This window comes from Bombus vosnesenskii, unplaced genomic scaffold, assembly GCF_011952255.1.
Source record: "Bombus vosnesenskii isolate JDL3184/JDL3185 unplaced genomic scaffold, Bvos_JDL3184-5_v1.1 scf7180000013267, whole genome shotgun sequence".
NCBI lineage: Eukaryota > Metazoa > Arthropoda > Insecta > Hymenoptera > Apidae > Bombus > Bombus vosnesenskii.
In genome coordinates, this window is record NW_022882927.1 from 4737522 (window position 1) to 4750232 (window position 12711).

The window sequence follows — 12711 nt, forward strand, 5'->3', positions numbered from 1 at the left end:
TATTAAATATTAGAAAATATTATAAATGCAATATAATTGATTTAATGCTAAATCTAACAAAATTTGGTGTATTTGGTTTAAAATACAAAATTTATTTAAAAAATCTAAGTTGCTTAACTACTTAGAGCGCTAATTTAGAATATATGTTAAAAGAAAGAAATAATTCGATCAATTTATGTGAAATAAGAATGATATATTATTCAAACTAACGAAATAATTTCTCTAGTCTTTTCTAATTTGGTCTTAGCATTCTCAAAGAAGAACAAAATTTTTTATTATATTATCGTACGTATCAAATATGTATATAATATTATATAATATTACTCAATATTTTACCAATAATCCAATAAAATAACAATATAAACGTATATATAAGACTGCTGTTATCAAAATGAATGAAACATTACCAAATTTCTATCAGAAACCACCAAATCGACTGTCAATCACTATGGCGTCACTTTTTGAATTCTTACAGAATAGGGATCTTTCCCGCCATTAACCAATATCTGCACACAAGAAAATTGACAATTTCAAACAAATATATAAAATCAGAATCAATTACATATATTGAAATTAAACGATAACATATTTCAAAATCTGTCCCAAAAAAAGCACATAATATAAGCTATCAGTAACTGTAATGATCAAATACATGATCAAAGGAAACTGAAGAAAGTAGTACTTAAATTAATTTTGTTATAATAATGTTCAATAGATTAATAGATGAACTTGTATTAATGAAACAAACCTAATAGTAGTGAATAAAGGCTACAGAATTGGAATGTGGAAATATAACGCTGTTATAACAGGTTACACACTTCACACAAATTAATAAGTATTGACACTTCGATTTTCGACAAGCAAATGACTCCCCGCGCCTCAGTTTGACCACTCAATTTCGATGCGGGGAGAAGAAGCATCGCCCGGCGGCAAATTGAGCGTGTTTGAATCAGTGAATTCTCATTGGCTCTACATTATGTATTGTTTGTAGGAAATACGGTTTCAGCGAATCAGACTCATTAAAATTTAATTACATATAATTAAACTTAATTATGTTTAAAAGTTTAAAAGTTAAAAAATTAAAAGTTTTATAATAAAATAAGTAGTATAATAAAATTATAATTAATAAAATTAAAATTAAAATTATAAATATAATACAATATAATTATAATCAAGTATAATAAAATCTCAAAAAATTTGTTATTTTATATGAAAATAATTTACAATTTTTCCCTCAAAACGGAATTGATATTGTAATTTTTATTTTACACAATACAAAACATTCTTTGTCATGGTCATTCACTCGGTAAGTCACTCTAATCAACTTAATATCTATTATATAGCTACTTATTTATAAATAAATATTTCGAATAAATTAAATATTAAGAATATATAAATGACACTTGTGTATATAAAATGATGCTTTATTTTATTTGTTTTGTATCTTTTTTAATAAACAAATATAATAAAAGGAAAAATGATTAATGTTAAATTGGTATTAAATTATTGTTCTGCAACAACATGTTCTGGCACAACTTTTGCTACTTTCCTGAATTCTTTTCGCAATGTTTTAGGACATTGCATTTGTGTCCAATTAATGGGTATCATAGCTACACCTGTAACACGAAGATTATTAAGAACAGAAAATAATTTTACCCTGATTTACTTACCTTCCTCACTATGTGCTATCACTACACCTAATTCATTTTCTGCTGTACTTAGTTGATAAGTATGTGCTTCTGTCATTGGCATCTAATTAATGCATAGGAAATTATTCAAAATTTTATCAACAATAACATATTTTTTTTGCAAACGAGCTCAAGGATACAACTCTTGCAAGAATAATATCTCCAGGTCTAAAGCACTTATACATTTGAATATTATCTTTATCTATTGCACGAACATCTTCTTTCCTTAAAATTCCTCTGTAAGGTCTTGTCAATACAATGTCACCTATACATTTTATACTACATTTACAAAATCTTTGATTAACAATAGTAACCATAGCTGTTACAATATCACCAGGTGCAGGAACAATGCTTTGCTCTGTTATTCCATGGACTTCTATGGTACGAGTCTAAAATTTAATATATCATTATTATTATTATTAAAAGTAATTATTTAATATTTAATATATGAAATTTATATAATAAATCTCAATGTTGAACAATATTTAATGTAATTAATAATTAACAATTACAATAAAGATATTTCATAATGAAACACAGTTTGACTAATATCCAACAATGTCTAATCTGTATTGCTATTTAAATCATTTTAATTCCTTACTCACATTTTCTTTTTGTATTAATTTTACTACACCAACTAATTTCGAATAGATATAGCCTTGTTGCTCATAAGTTCCTGGTCCAGCAATATTAAATTTGTCGGAGATACATAACCTCTGTCCTATAGAAAAATATTCCATTTTTATTCTTTAACCATATAATTTTCTCACTTATGTTGGACATATAATTACCTGGCACGCATACGATAATGTCTTTATCTTTATCCATATTGTTATAAGATTAAAACGAATTTATTTCGTACATGTAATGTGCCAATGAAGTAATAAACATAGCTTGTAAATAGTTTGGGTGTTATATACAATTTAATGTAAAATATACTATTATTAGCTGGTAGTTACTAATAAATTATGATCTTTAAGGATAAATTTGCATTAAAAATGTATATTTTATACTTTTCTACTTAAAAAGCTAATATTTAAAAAAGTAACCTTTTATGTTATCTTAAATTTGTGAATTCGATTCTGTTTCCCCTAGATTTTGATCACGTGAATTTATTTACTTCTTCTAATTTGTTAGAACATTCGTTGACTCGTTGAACAAAGAATAAATTTAATAAACAGAAAAATATGATATTTCAAAAAATTGATATTTATAATCACAGATGAGGTTTTAATGGCCAGAATTATAGGTGTATCCCGTTTGTGTAGTAAGAAATAAATTTGTAAATTAATGTTAACATTTAAATTCAAGGAAGATGTGTGAAAATAATTTATAAAGCCTTTGTGTTTCCACAACTCAACCATATCAACTCTGAAATTTATTAATTGGAAAATGGCTGATGAACGAAATTTTCGCTCGTCTTATTATGAAAAAGTATGCATTTTTACGTGAAATATTTGTATTAGTAACATTTCTTATCGCTTAGGTTATAAATAATAGAACACTAATTATGAATGTGATTAATCAAGTATATGATCAAAATATAGGTGGGATTTCGTAGTGTCGAAGAAAAAAGGTCTTTAGAAATATTACTTAAAGAGCGTCCTTTGGATAAAGCAAAACTGAAACAATTCTGCTTGCGATTTACAGTTCCTACTAAATATAGAAATTTTCTTTGGAAAGTATTATTGGATGTGATACCAATTTATATAGATAGCCATAAATTTATAATAAGTCAGAGAAAAGCAGAATTTCAAGATTTACAAAAAGCTTTAAAGGTTACGAAGATTTTGGATGATTATACAAAACCTCATTTAATGCTCCTTACTATGTGGTTATTGCGCACTAGAAGAGCAAAACTTGACATGAATACTCAATTAGAAGTTCCCTTACACAGGTATCAACATTGGTCTCATGTTTTATTAAATGTAGCTATTAATTATAATCTATTAAATTATTGTCTCATTGATAATTATATTTTCTTTAGAGCTATGAACAGATTGGCTGAAACATTATGGCACATTGTTGACATAGATTCATATGAGGAAAAGTTAGTAGACACATATTGGATATTATGTGGACTTTTAGATCAAGTACAAAAATTTCATAAAGAAATCAGTAGATTACAAGAATGCACTTATACTTTGTTAGAGAGAGAAGATCCAGAATTGTACAAGCATCTTATTAAAATAGAAGCACTTTACAATATTCCATATGACATTTGGTTTTCTTCATGCTTTGCAGGAACAATATCTAATGGTTCTATAGCAAAGTATATATATTTAATATACTTTAAATAAAAAATAAGATATATAATTGTAAAAAATGATCTATTTATTACAGAATATGGGATAAAATAGCTGTAGGTGCATATAGAACTTTAATCTTTGTCACTGTAGTTACCCTAACAACTTTAAGAAGACTTTTATTGAGATGTGAAAATATAGATGGTATTTTAGATACTATTGCCAATGTATGGAAATATCTATATATGTTTATTTATACGAGTATGAATTATAACAATTGTTTATAAGCAAATATTTTTATTCTAGATAACAGAAGAAACATCTGAAGTAATTGTTAACAAAGCAATTGAATCTTGGCAACAGAGTGGTTCAACACTGACAACTATTTCATAAACTATTTAAGAAATTAAAACCTTCCTCTTATGAACAAAATTGTATCAAAACAATTATATTATAAATTACAAAGTATAAAGTAACTTTAACCATTAATTTTTTCAAATATAAATATTTGTATACCTATAGAACATGTTTCCTTATATTTTAAAAATAATTATTTTATTAATGCATCCATCATACATTGTACATATACAATTACTTACTTTATTGAGGTGTTAAGTCTTAAACTAGACTTTGTTTTTTATACTGTGACTCTTTTGTTTGTTTTGCAATGTTATATTACAACAGTGTTGATGTACTTCTGTGTGTAAGAGCAAACTTTAATAAATAACTTTCAAATCAAGCAGAAATATAAAATTATTGCATGTTATACTTGTATTCTCCAAGAAATTTAACACAAATAAGTTATCATATATCCTCAAAATTTGTTTTATATATTTTTTTATCATTGGATATAATAATCTTGTCATATATATTTATATTGTGCAGTTGTAATGGAATTTTATTCCACGACTTACCTTAACAAAGAGATATAAAAAGATATGTATAACACTTTCTCAATACCAAAGTAATTTCAAAGAACAGAATAGTACTGATGGGGTTAAGATTTCATATGAATGGATTAGCCCTTCTTCCGAATTTTTACAAAAGAAACCATATATGATGATTTATTTACATCTTTCCTGATTTAAAAAATAGCATTCTTGGAGAAAAGTGAGATCATACAAAATTTTATTTTTCGCTCACGCATTGCATCATAATTTCATGAGTTCCTACTGTTTTCTAATATTACAACTCTTGAATAGGATGTCTGCTACTAAGTCGTTCTTTGGTTTTCGATGGGATTTGAGCATCCTCTTTTATCGTGAATTATCTCGTAACGAATGACAGTTATAATTTCATGTATACTGAACAAAATTATGAATAATAAAGCTAATTTCATTTCGAATATGTCGAAGTAGTCTTACATTTGTTATAAAACAAACATAGTATTATGCAAATTTTAACGCAACATCGAAATTTATTCTAATGTTGATTTCAAATTCAGAGAGTTATGTGGACTATGGCAATGCATATATAATTCCGCAGACACTAATTCTTTCAAATTACAAGTAAAATGCACAAATACACTACACTATTGTATTTTGTTAACATCAATGACTCCAATTTATAACATGCACATTTTAACGTTTGAGTAACGCCGTCAGCATTCGACTAATAATGTTCATAACACTCTTGATCAAAATCTACCATTGCCTTCAAATGGCAAAGTATAATTTCATATAAATTGTTTTTTTTTTCTTTCTGATTAAGGCCATTGAATTCATTCTGTTGATGTCTAATTATTAAAATAAATATTTATGCAAAAAAGATAGTTAACGTACTTTACAAACATTAGCTAACTCTTACTAGGTATTATATGCGATTGGAAACTTATTCTCTATTTCAACTACGTAAAAGTTTCATTTACAACGTCTTTCCATTGTTTTCGCGACTATTGCACTCTTCTTTCTTCGTTAATTCAAAGGTATGCTTAAAACAAAGGAATGCATGAAAAATGAGACAAAGTACATCCGCAAATAAATAAGATTTTGTTTTCCAAAGACAATTCACAAAAATGTCAGAAAATATCCCAAACTGAAAATTTATAATGCTGGTGATCAAAGTAACAGGTGCTCTTGCCTAAATTATACAAAATTGTTGCCCTTCTTATGTGATCCTAATAAGCGATGAATAACATACATTATAAAAAAAGTTTTTACACAAAAAGTTATAGAGTTTTTACGTTATAAGTCTAGTAAAAATACTGGTTACAACTTTCATTCGTTTTATCGTTTTATGCATTGGCAAGCTACACAAACCAGGAGTCACTGATAAATGAATCAGAATGAATGAATGAGGTGTCCGGTACTTGGTATAAGATAATATTACAATCTCCTTTTTTTTTTAAATGTAAAATTTTAACTTTTTATATAACAAAATATACCTAAAACGATCGAACTTAATGTTTAGCTCAACCTAAATGTCATTAAAACAGCACTGCTTGTAAAATTTTTCGTAACCTAAACATTAAGTGGATTGATAATCCTAAGATAACCTCAGTTATTGACTTAAAGATATAATATAATACAATATAGACAGCTTTTTTAAAGTCCTTGTGTAGTAGGTGCACTTGATAGTAACCGTTTCTCTAAAGATAGAGTTTTATCACAAAGGTACGTGTCCCTCTTCTTTCTTGTAGCTCGTCTTTGTTTTTACAATAGCTATAGAGCAGCAGAGTTGCAATTGTCGACTAGAGGTGACAGCGGCCCTATTTTTCCTTTCCCGCTTCCCAATTTGTCTCCCTCATAATGTACATCCAAGGATAAACCTTAAATCATAGCAAAACTTAATATAACCATGTATATATAAACGTGTGCACACACGTGTGTATAACATACAAGACATTTTTTATGAGTTACATATGTGTTATATAAAATATAGATGTATTTTAATTATATTAATAGCTAAGATAATAATTTCCGGATATGCGATCACATTGTTTATATGTTAAGCGTAATGTTAATGAAAGATTCAAGTCTTGTTGGTGAGAAACAGCTAGTAAAGAACAAAATCTATTAAAGAGAAAATCCAATCTTAATAAATTAATTATGAGCAAATCCATTTCCTGGTTGCTTATCCGAAGATTACTATGGTATCCCTTTTTATAAAATTAATATACGATCTTCATATTTTACTGTACCATCGTTCGGCTACTATTGTTATCCAAATTGACTTACAATAAAATCCACCACCAAAAATACATCTGAATTTTAACATAACTGACAACCTTTAACGTACATTTCTGATATGCGTATTTACCGGAGAGCCTCCGGGAGGTGGATGGATGATGTAATGGACCAGTTGGCATTGTGTTTGATTCAGGTATAAATGCAGCTACTAGTAATGCACATATCACAAGTAATGCACCAAACACAAATGGTGGTCCTGGTACAAGCTGAAAATATAGATTTTGTTGCAGTACTTATATCAATTTAACTATAATCATATCTTAACTTTTAATCAAATCTACCTGGGTTACTATTTGTGGCATAATATCAAGATGTTGCGTGGCAGTTCCTGTTTTATTATTTTCATCTAATGGAGATGGCCTTGCAGGAAGGGAAGGAGAATTGTCGTTGAGATCAACGCGAAAAAGATAAAAGATTACTCCAAACATTGCTGGCCCTAGACCATTACATAATCCACGCATTCCGGTTACCATGCCTTGTACCAAACCTTGTTTATCTGCATCAGAATGCATGGATATAAACGCAGAGATTGCAGGATATGTAATACTTGACACAGCAGCAAGCACTCCAGCTGCCCACATCATCCTTAAAATTACAGAAATATCTAATAGAATTCATAAAATTCTATTTTTATTAAAACCAAGTTATAATAGAATATAAGTAATGTCTTACTGAAACTTTACTTCACAAATTAAAAGTTTGTAAGCATGAACAAGAAAAAATTACCATGTTTGTGAACCAAAGCCAAACCACATGAGTTGTAACATCTCAAATAGAAGGCCCAACATTATAGTATGTTTACTGCCAAGTGTCTTTATCAAAACGCCCAAGAGAGTTTGAGCGCCAACGCTTAAAATTCCAACCACAGCAATAAAAAATGCTACCATTAAAGCAGTAAATCCCATAACCTTAGTCAAGTAGACAAATATACAACTATACTGTCCTGCTTCAGGAAGATAGCTCAGGAACACAGTAATACACAACATTAAAATAGTGTAATCTTTGCCAACCTAAAATATCAAAATTATATTAATATTTTAATTTTAATTATTATTATGTCAAATAAAGATAAGTATCTTTAATTAATTTAAACATCCTATTTAGAATAGAATACAAAAACTTCTAAAATAGTGAAAATATCTATTTTTAACATAAATTCAGTAATTTGGGTCTTTTATATATGATATTTCAAATTACCTTTCCAAGATAAGCAAAGGGGTCTGCCTGCTCCCAAGAAATAGGTGCTGGTGGACGAGCTTTTTCAGGCAAACTTTCAGGTACAGCCACTAATATAAAAAACACATCCAACACTGCAATAGCTGTTGCTAATGCAACCACAAGATTTTCTCCATACACTTTCATGACATAATCTCCCAATGCTGGGCTTATTACCATACTTGCAGCAAAAGTTGCAGATACCTAATAAAGTAAATTTATGAAGAAAACGGTACAAAATACTATAAATTATATAATAAATTTTGCAATAAAATACTTACTAAACCATATGCCGGAGATCTTTGATGTTCCTCAGTAACATCAGCAACATATGCAAACACCACTGAAAATGTGCAAGCAAAGACACCACTGATGGAGATCATAGCAAAGAACCACCATGTATTAATGCTCATTAGAGGAATCGGTGCACATGTGAAGGCTACTGTGATGAGTAGAAAGAATTTTCGACCCCATACATCAGACAAGGCACCAAGTAATGGTGCAGAAAGAAATGATAAGATTCCTTTAATGCCCATTATCAAACCATTCATCAGGAACGTATGATTTGGAAATGTAATATTTAATACAGAAATAACAGGCATGGTTAATAAACCCCATGCAAAAAATTCCAAAAATATTACAACCAGAGCATGGTACACACTTGCCTCTCCTATACCGGAACTCTGTAAAACAAAAATAATAAAATATATAAATATTCTTTATATGCAAAATATGTGTATACTACTAATGTATGTATACACAGTTCATAAGCAGCCATGATATCTATTTGCTATACCCAATAAATATTAAACAATAAAAAGATCATTTTTATAAAAGTACAATATCAAAAGTTTCTTTGGATTTATCAAAAAGTATAAGCACTTTGCAAATTGTGACAGCTGACCTTAAGATGTCTGTAGCATTGCTGAGCAAATGTAAGAGAAGGTGTGAGTTTAGCAATAGCATGTTCTTGGCTGTTGTGAATTTCAGAACAGGAGGGGCCCAGGCCCTCTGCTCCACCTTTTGCCCCAGGGGGCATGACCCCTAAGAAGTGTTACTATATATATTTCTTTCCATACTTATGATTCTATCAATATTTCATTTATCAGTTGTTCAGATCCATATAATACTGTAATGAATAACCTTGACTTAGCATCATATCAATTTTTTATTTCCAAATATTCAACCTAATCTTCACGAATAGTTATTTATTATTATTGAGTTCTTTCTTAATTACATTTATGTGTTAATTCTAATTGAAAGCTCTATTTTTATTGCATTTCCTTGTAAATATTTTTTTAATATATTTAGTTTTAAATTCTACGTATATATATTTTGTTATATCACAAATATCATTTTGTCTAGTAAGATACAATCTTTGCATGTTCCTATGGTTTGTATAGAGATTGTATTATCCTCAACTATATACATATAAAATAATTGAGTTATTAATTGCAACAAGCTTCTTTCTTATTTTTATTAATACTAATCTGTTATTATCATAATTTGTGCCATTAACAAAAAGTTAAAAACTATATTAGAAATACATAGTGTGACCTATTCACTATTATAACTTGATCTTCATCATTTAAACAATTTTACAAATATTCTTTAGTATCATTACTTTTATTTTTGGTCAATTTTATGTATTTTTTCCCATCCACACAAAGTGTACTTTTCTTTGTTTCTCTTTTTACATTTCTCAGCAATATAAAGACACAAAATTCCTTATGTACATAAAATATTGTGCTAAAATCATTAACATTGAACAAAATATCTGTGTATGACCATCTTAAAAATATACTCTTCTATCTGTATACAGGATTTTCAAAACATTCGGATTCTCTTATCACATATTGTAGTCTGTAGCTATTAAGGGCAGCTGGTTTAAAAAGCACTACATTGTTGACAGATTAAATTTCTTAAAATCTCCGGGATTTCTTTCTTTTTATGTAGTATCATTTAAATATTTCTTCTTAAACTGTTCTCCTTTTTTAGGAAAAACTGTCATGTTTTCGTCAAACATGATCCGATTTGTTATTTGACAATAGTGCGACGAAGTTTTTCATAATAAAACTATCACTCAGCATAATGTCATGCGATTTTTGTATCATCGGGAGCTGTCACACAAAATATTCATCGACATTCCAACTTTTCGTAAAACTTGTACAAGTCACAGTATTATATTAAAGTGCATTAAAAAATGGTATGATCGGTAATAAAGACTGACAGATCGAGGTGGAGTAATTCGTCCCGTATTTAATATTTCTTGGTACTATAAGTTATTGTCAACACCTCTTCATTTAAGATTCTTGAAACCACATATCTATTTAATAATTTCCTGATCTTTTTACTGTCCACTCTTATATTTTTCAATAGAATTATTAGAAATTTTTTGAAGAAAAACCTGAATCACTGCATTGCAACTCTTCCACCAAACCCCCCACTTTTTATCATAGTAGCTGTTCTTTCGTCATAGCTTTAGATTGAATCTAACCTAAAAACTTAGTAACGAACCGATAATTCGTTCGTCGTATGTTCATAATAATACACTTGGAAACAAAAAACGGTCCAACTTTGAAAAATTTTACATAGTCTTTTTCTCATTACTCGTTTCGTGTACGAAAAGCTTGGTTGTTCTTATCAACTTATTACTGGCAGCTGATCAATATGCGCAAGTACGATATTATTCGAAGGACCTGTACATATATAATAATACTCTAATAAAAAGAAACTAACAATTTAATTCAATTCTAATTTATTAGAATTTAAGGCAAAAATATTGCAAACCAAGATAAAATACATTTATTTTCACAAACGTGCGCTTTATGTTTTCCTTGAAAAATCATGATCATAATGATATGTTGCATTTTAATAGTTTGAAGTTTTATTATTTCAATAACTACAGTGTATTAAAAACATAAAACATTTTCCTATATTCATTTAAGATATATATTTCTAGTGTAAAGCATAAAGAATTTATAGGTTATTATATTGTTTGTACAAGTATATTTATTTTGAAATTAAACATTTAATCGTTTATTCCTTTGTACTGTGTATTTCATAATATTGAAACATATTTTTGACTTAATACTTTATCACAAACAGTAACAACAATATATCAAATATAAAATAAAAGCATTATATTATAATAGTTTTTCATAAACTATGCAGGATACAATTTATCCTTTTTGTATCATAAAAGATAGCAATGAAGCTTCTATTTTAGCTAATTCTAATTAGTCACGAAAAGAAATTAATCAAAAGCAATAAAAAAAAATAGAAAATTGGTATAATTTAAATAAAATTAATTTTACAATTATAAAATAATGTTCTAGATAAAATGTAGTATATTTGAAAGAATTGTAGTACTATTATATATTTCATACCAGAAAAACATTGTAAGCTACATTAGGAAATTAACAAATGAAACAAAGAAGCTGGTTGCAGGTTTTAAGTACTTCATTAATTATAAAGTACTAGAAATGAACAGAAGATTAAATAGTTTAGTATACATTATATTTAACTGTTAACAAGATTATTATTGATATTACCATATATTACAATTAGCATCTTCCTGACCAGTTAAGAAACAAAAATCATAAGAGATACAGGATTGAAATAAAGGCATACAAAGTTTCATTGTACTTTGAAGAAAAATTCAAAACTATCTATGAAAAACGTGTCAATTGTATTTTATAACAATCCTCTATGTGAAAATGAATTTTACTAATATGTAATGTATAAAGAATGAAGATTCAGCCATGTGTCAGTGTTATAATTACAATGCAATTACGCTAAAACTCACATAACTTTCGTACCTATTGCTTCTGAGAATAAGTTGAATGAGTCGAAGTTGCGCTTTGAGAAACATTTTAATCATTAAATCCACTATTATCACACTACTTGGTAGAAGATAAACACAAAGTAAATTTATCGTTAAGAGTTTGTCATGCACCGAAACGAAAACGTACTTACTTCCGATGCGAAATCATCGAAAACATATATAGAAAAAGATGAAGGTGTAACTTAAAAATCTAATAGGTATTAAACTGAATGTGTTCAGTACCGTAATGACCCCATCCTTAATAATGAATTTTCGGCTTCGTACGATCATGCCCACGACCTTCTTTGAGACCTTGGCGGGCATATTCACGCACTGCGCGCACAGACTCTTCCGTTTTTTCAATTTCATTAATTCCTAAAAATTCGATGACACTGTGCGAGTCATTTTTTCTGGTTAAAGCCTCACACGGACACAAACAAGCGTTATAAGCTTTTAAGTCGGCCTTTGTAATCGTATTCTACATAATGCTACAAACCACAGTTAACCATGTCCGCAGACTACTACAGACTACATCAGGCAAATGCAGT

The 12711-nt window shown here is 28.4% G+C and overlaps 3 protein-coding genes across 6 annotated transcripts; 1 reads left to right on the forward strand and 2 right to left on the reverse strand.

The window, feature by feature from the left end:
• Nucleotides 1–1412: 1412 nt before the first annotated feature.
• On the reverse strand, nucleotides 1413–2643 carry LOC117230448 (exosome complex component CSL4). Its single transcript, XM_033487922.1, has 5 exons — nucleotides 2480–2643; nucleotides 2294–2409; nucleotides 1829–2077; nucleotides 1671–1752; nucleotides 1413–1616 (listed from the first exon to the last, which is right to left on the reverse strand). The coding sequence occupies exons 1-5, from the start codon at nucleotides 2514–2516 to the stop codon at nucleotides 1504–1506; spliced, it is 597 nt and encodes a 198-aa protein (XP_033343813.1). The 5' UTR covers nucleotides 2517–2643; the 3' UTR covers nucleotides 1413–1503.
• An 83-nt stretch (nucleotides 2644–2726) lies between these two features.
• Nucleotides 2727–4673, forward strand: LOC117230446 (TBC1 domain family member 7). Its single transcript, XM_033487920.1, has 5 exons — nucleotides 2727–3122; nucleotides 3236–3585; nucleotides 3676–3960; nucleotides 4032–4161; nucleotides 4241–4673. The coding sequence occupies exons 1-5, from the start codon at nucleotides 3081–3083 to the stop codon at nucleotides 4325–4327; spliced, it is 894 nt and encodes a 297-aa protein (XP_033343811.1). The 5' UTR covers nucleotides 2727–3080; the 3' UTR covers nucleotides 4328–4673.
• Nucleotides 4674–5080: 407 nt separating this feature from the next.
• Nucleotides 5081–12681, reverse strand: LOC117230442 (hippocampus abundant transcript 1 protein-like). Of its 4 annotated transcripts, none has more exons than XM_033487913.1 (7): nucleotides 12407–12681; nucleotides 8619–9020; nucleotides 8320–8541; nucleotides 7849–8132; nucleotides 7404–7707; nucleotides 7172–7328; nucleotides 5081–6701 (listed from the first exon to the last, which is right to left on the reverse strand). In XM_033487913.1, the coding sequence occupies exons 1-7, from the start codon at nucleotides 12530–12532 to the stop codon at nucleotides 6595–6597; spliced, it is 1602 nt and encodes a 533-aa protein (XP_033343804.1). In that variant the 5' UTR covers nucleotides 12533–12681; the 3' UTR covers nucleotides 5081–6594. The 4 variants fall into 4 exon arrangements, with proteins under 4 accessions (XP_033343804.1, XP_033343805.1, XP_033343803.1 ...); XM_033487914.1 differs by lacking the exon at nucleotides 12407–12681 and adding an exon at nucleotides 9242–9376 and having other exon boundaries at nucleotides 7193–7328; XM_033487912.1 differs by lacking the exon at nucleotides 12407–12681 and adding an exon at nucleotides 9242–9376.
• Between the last annotated feature and the right edge of the window lie 30 nt (nucleotides 12682–12711).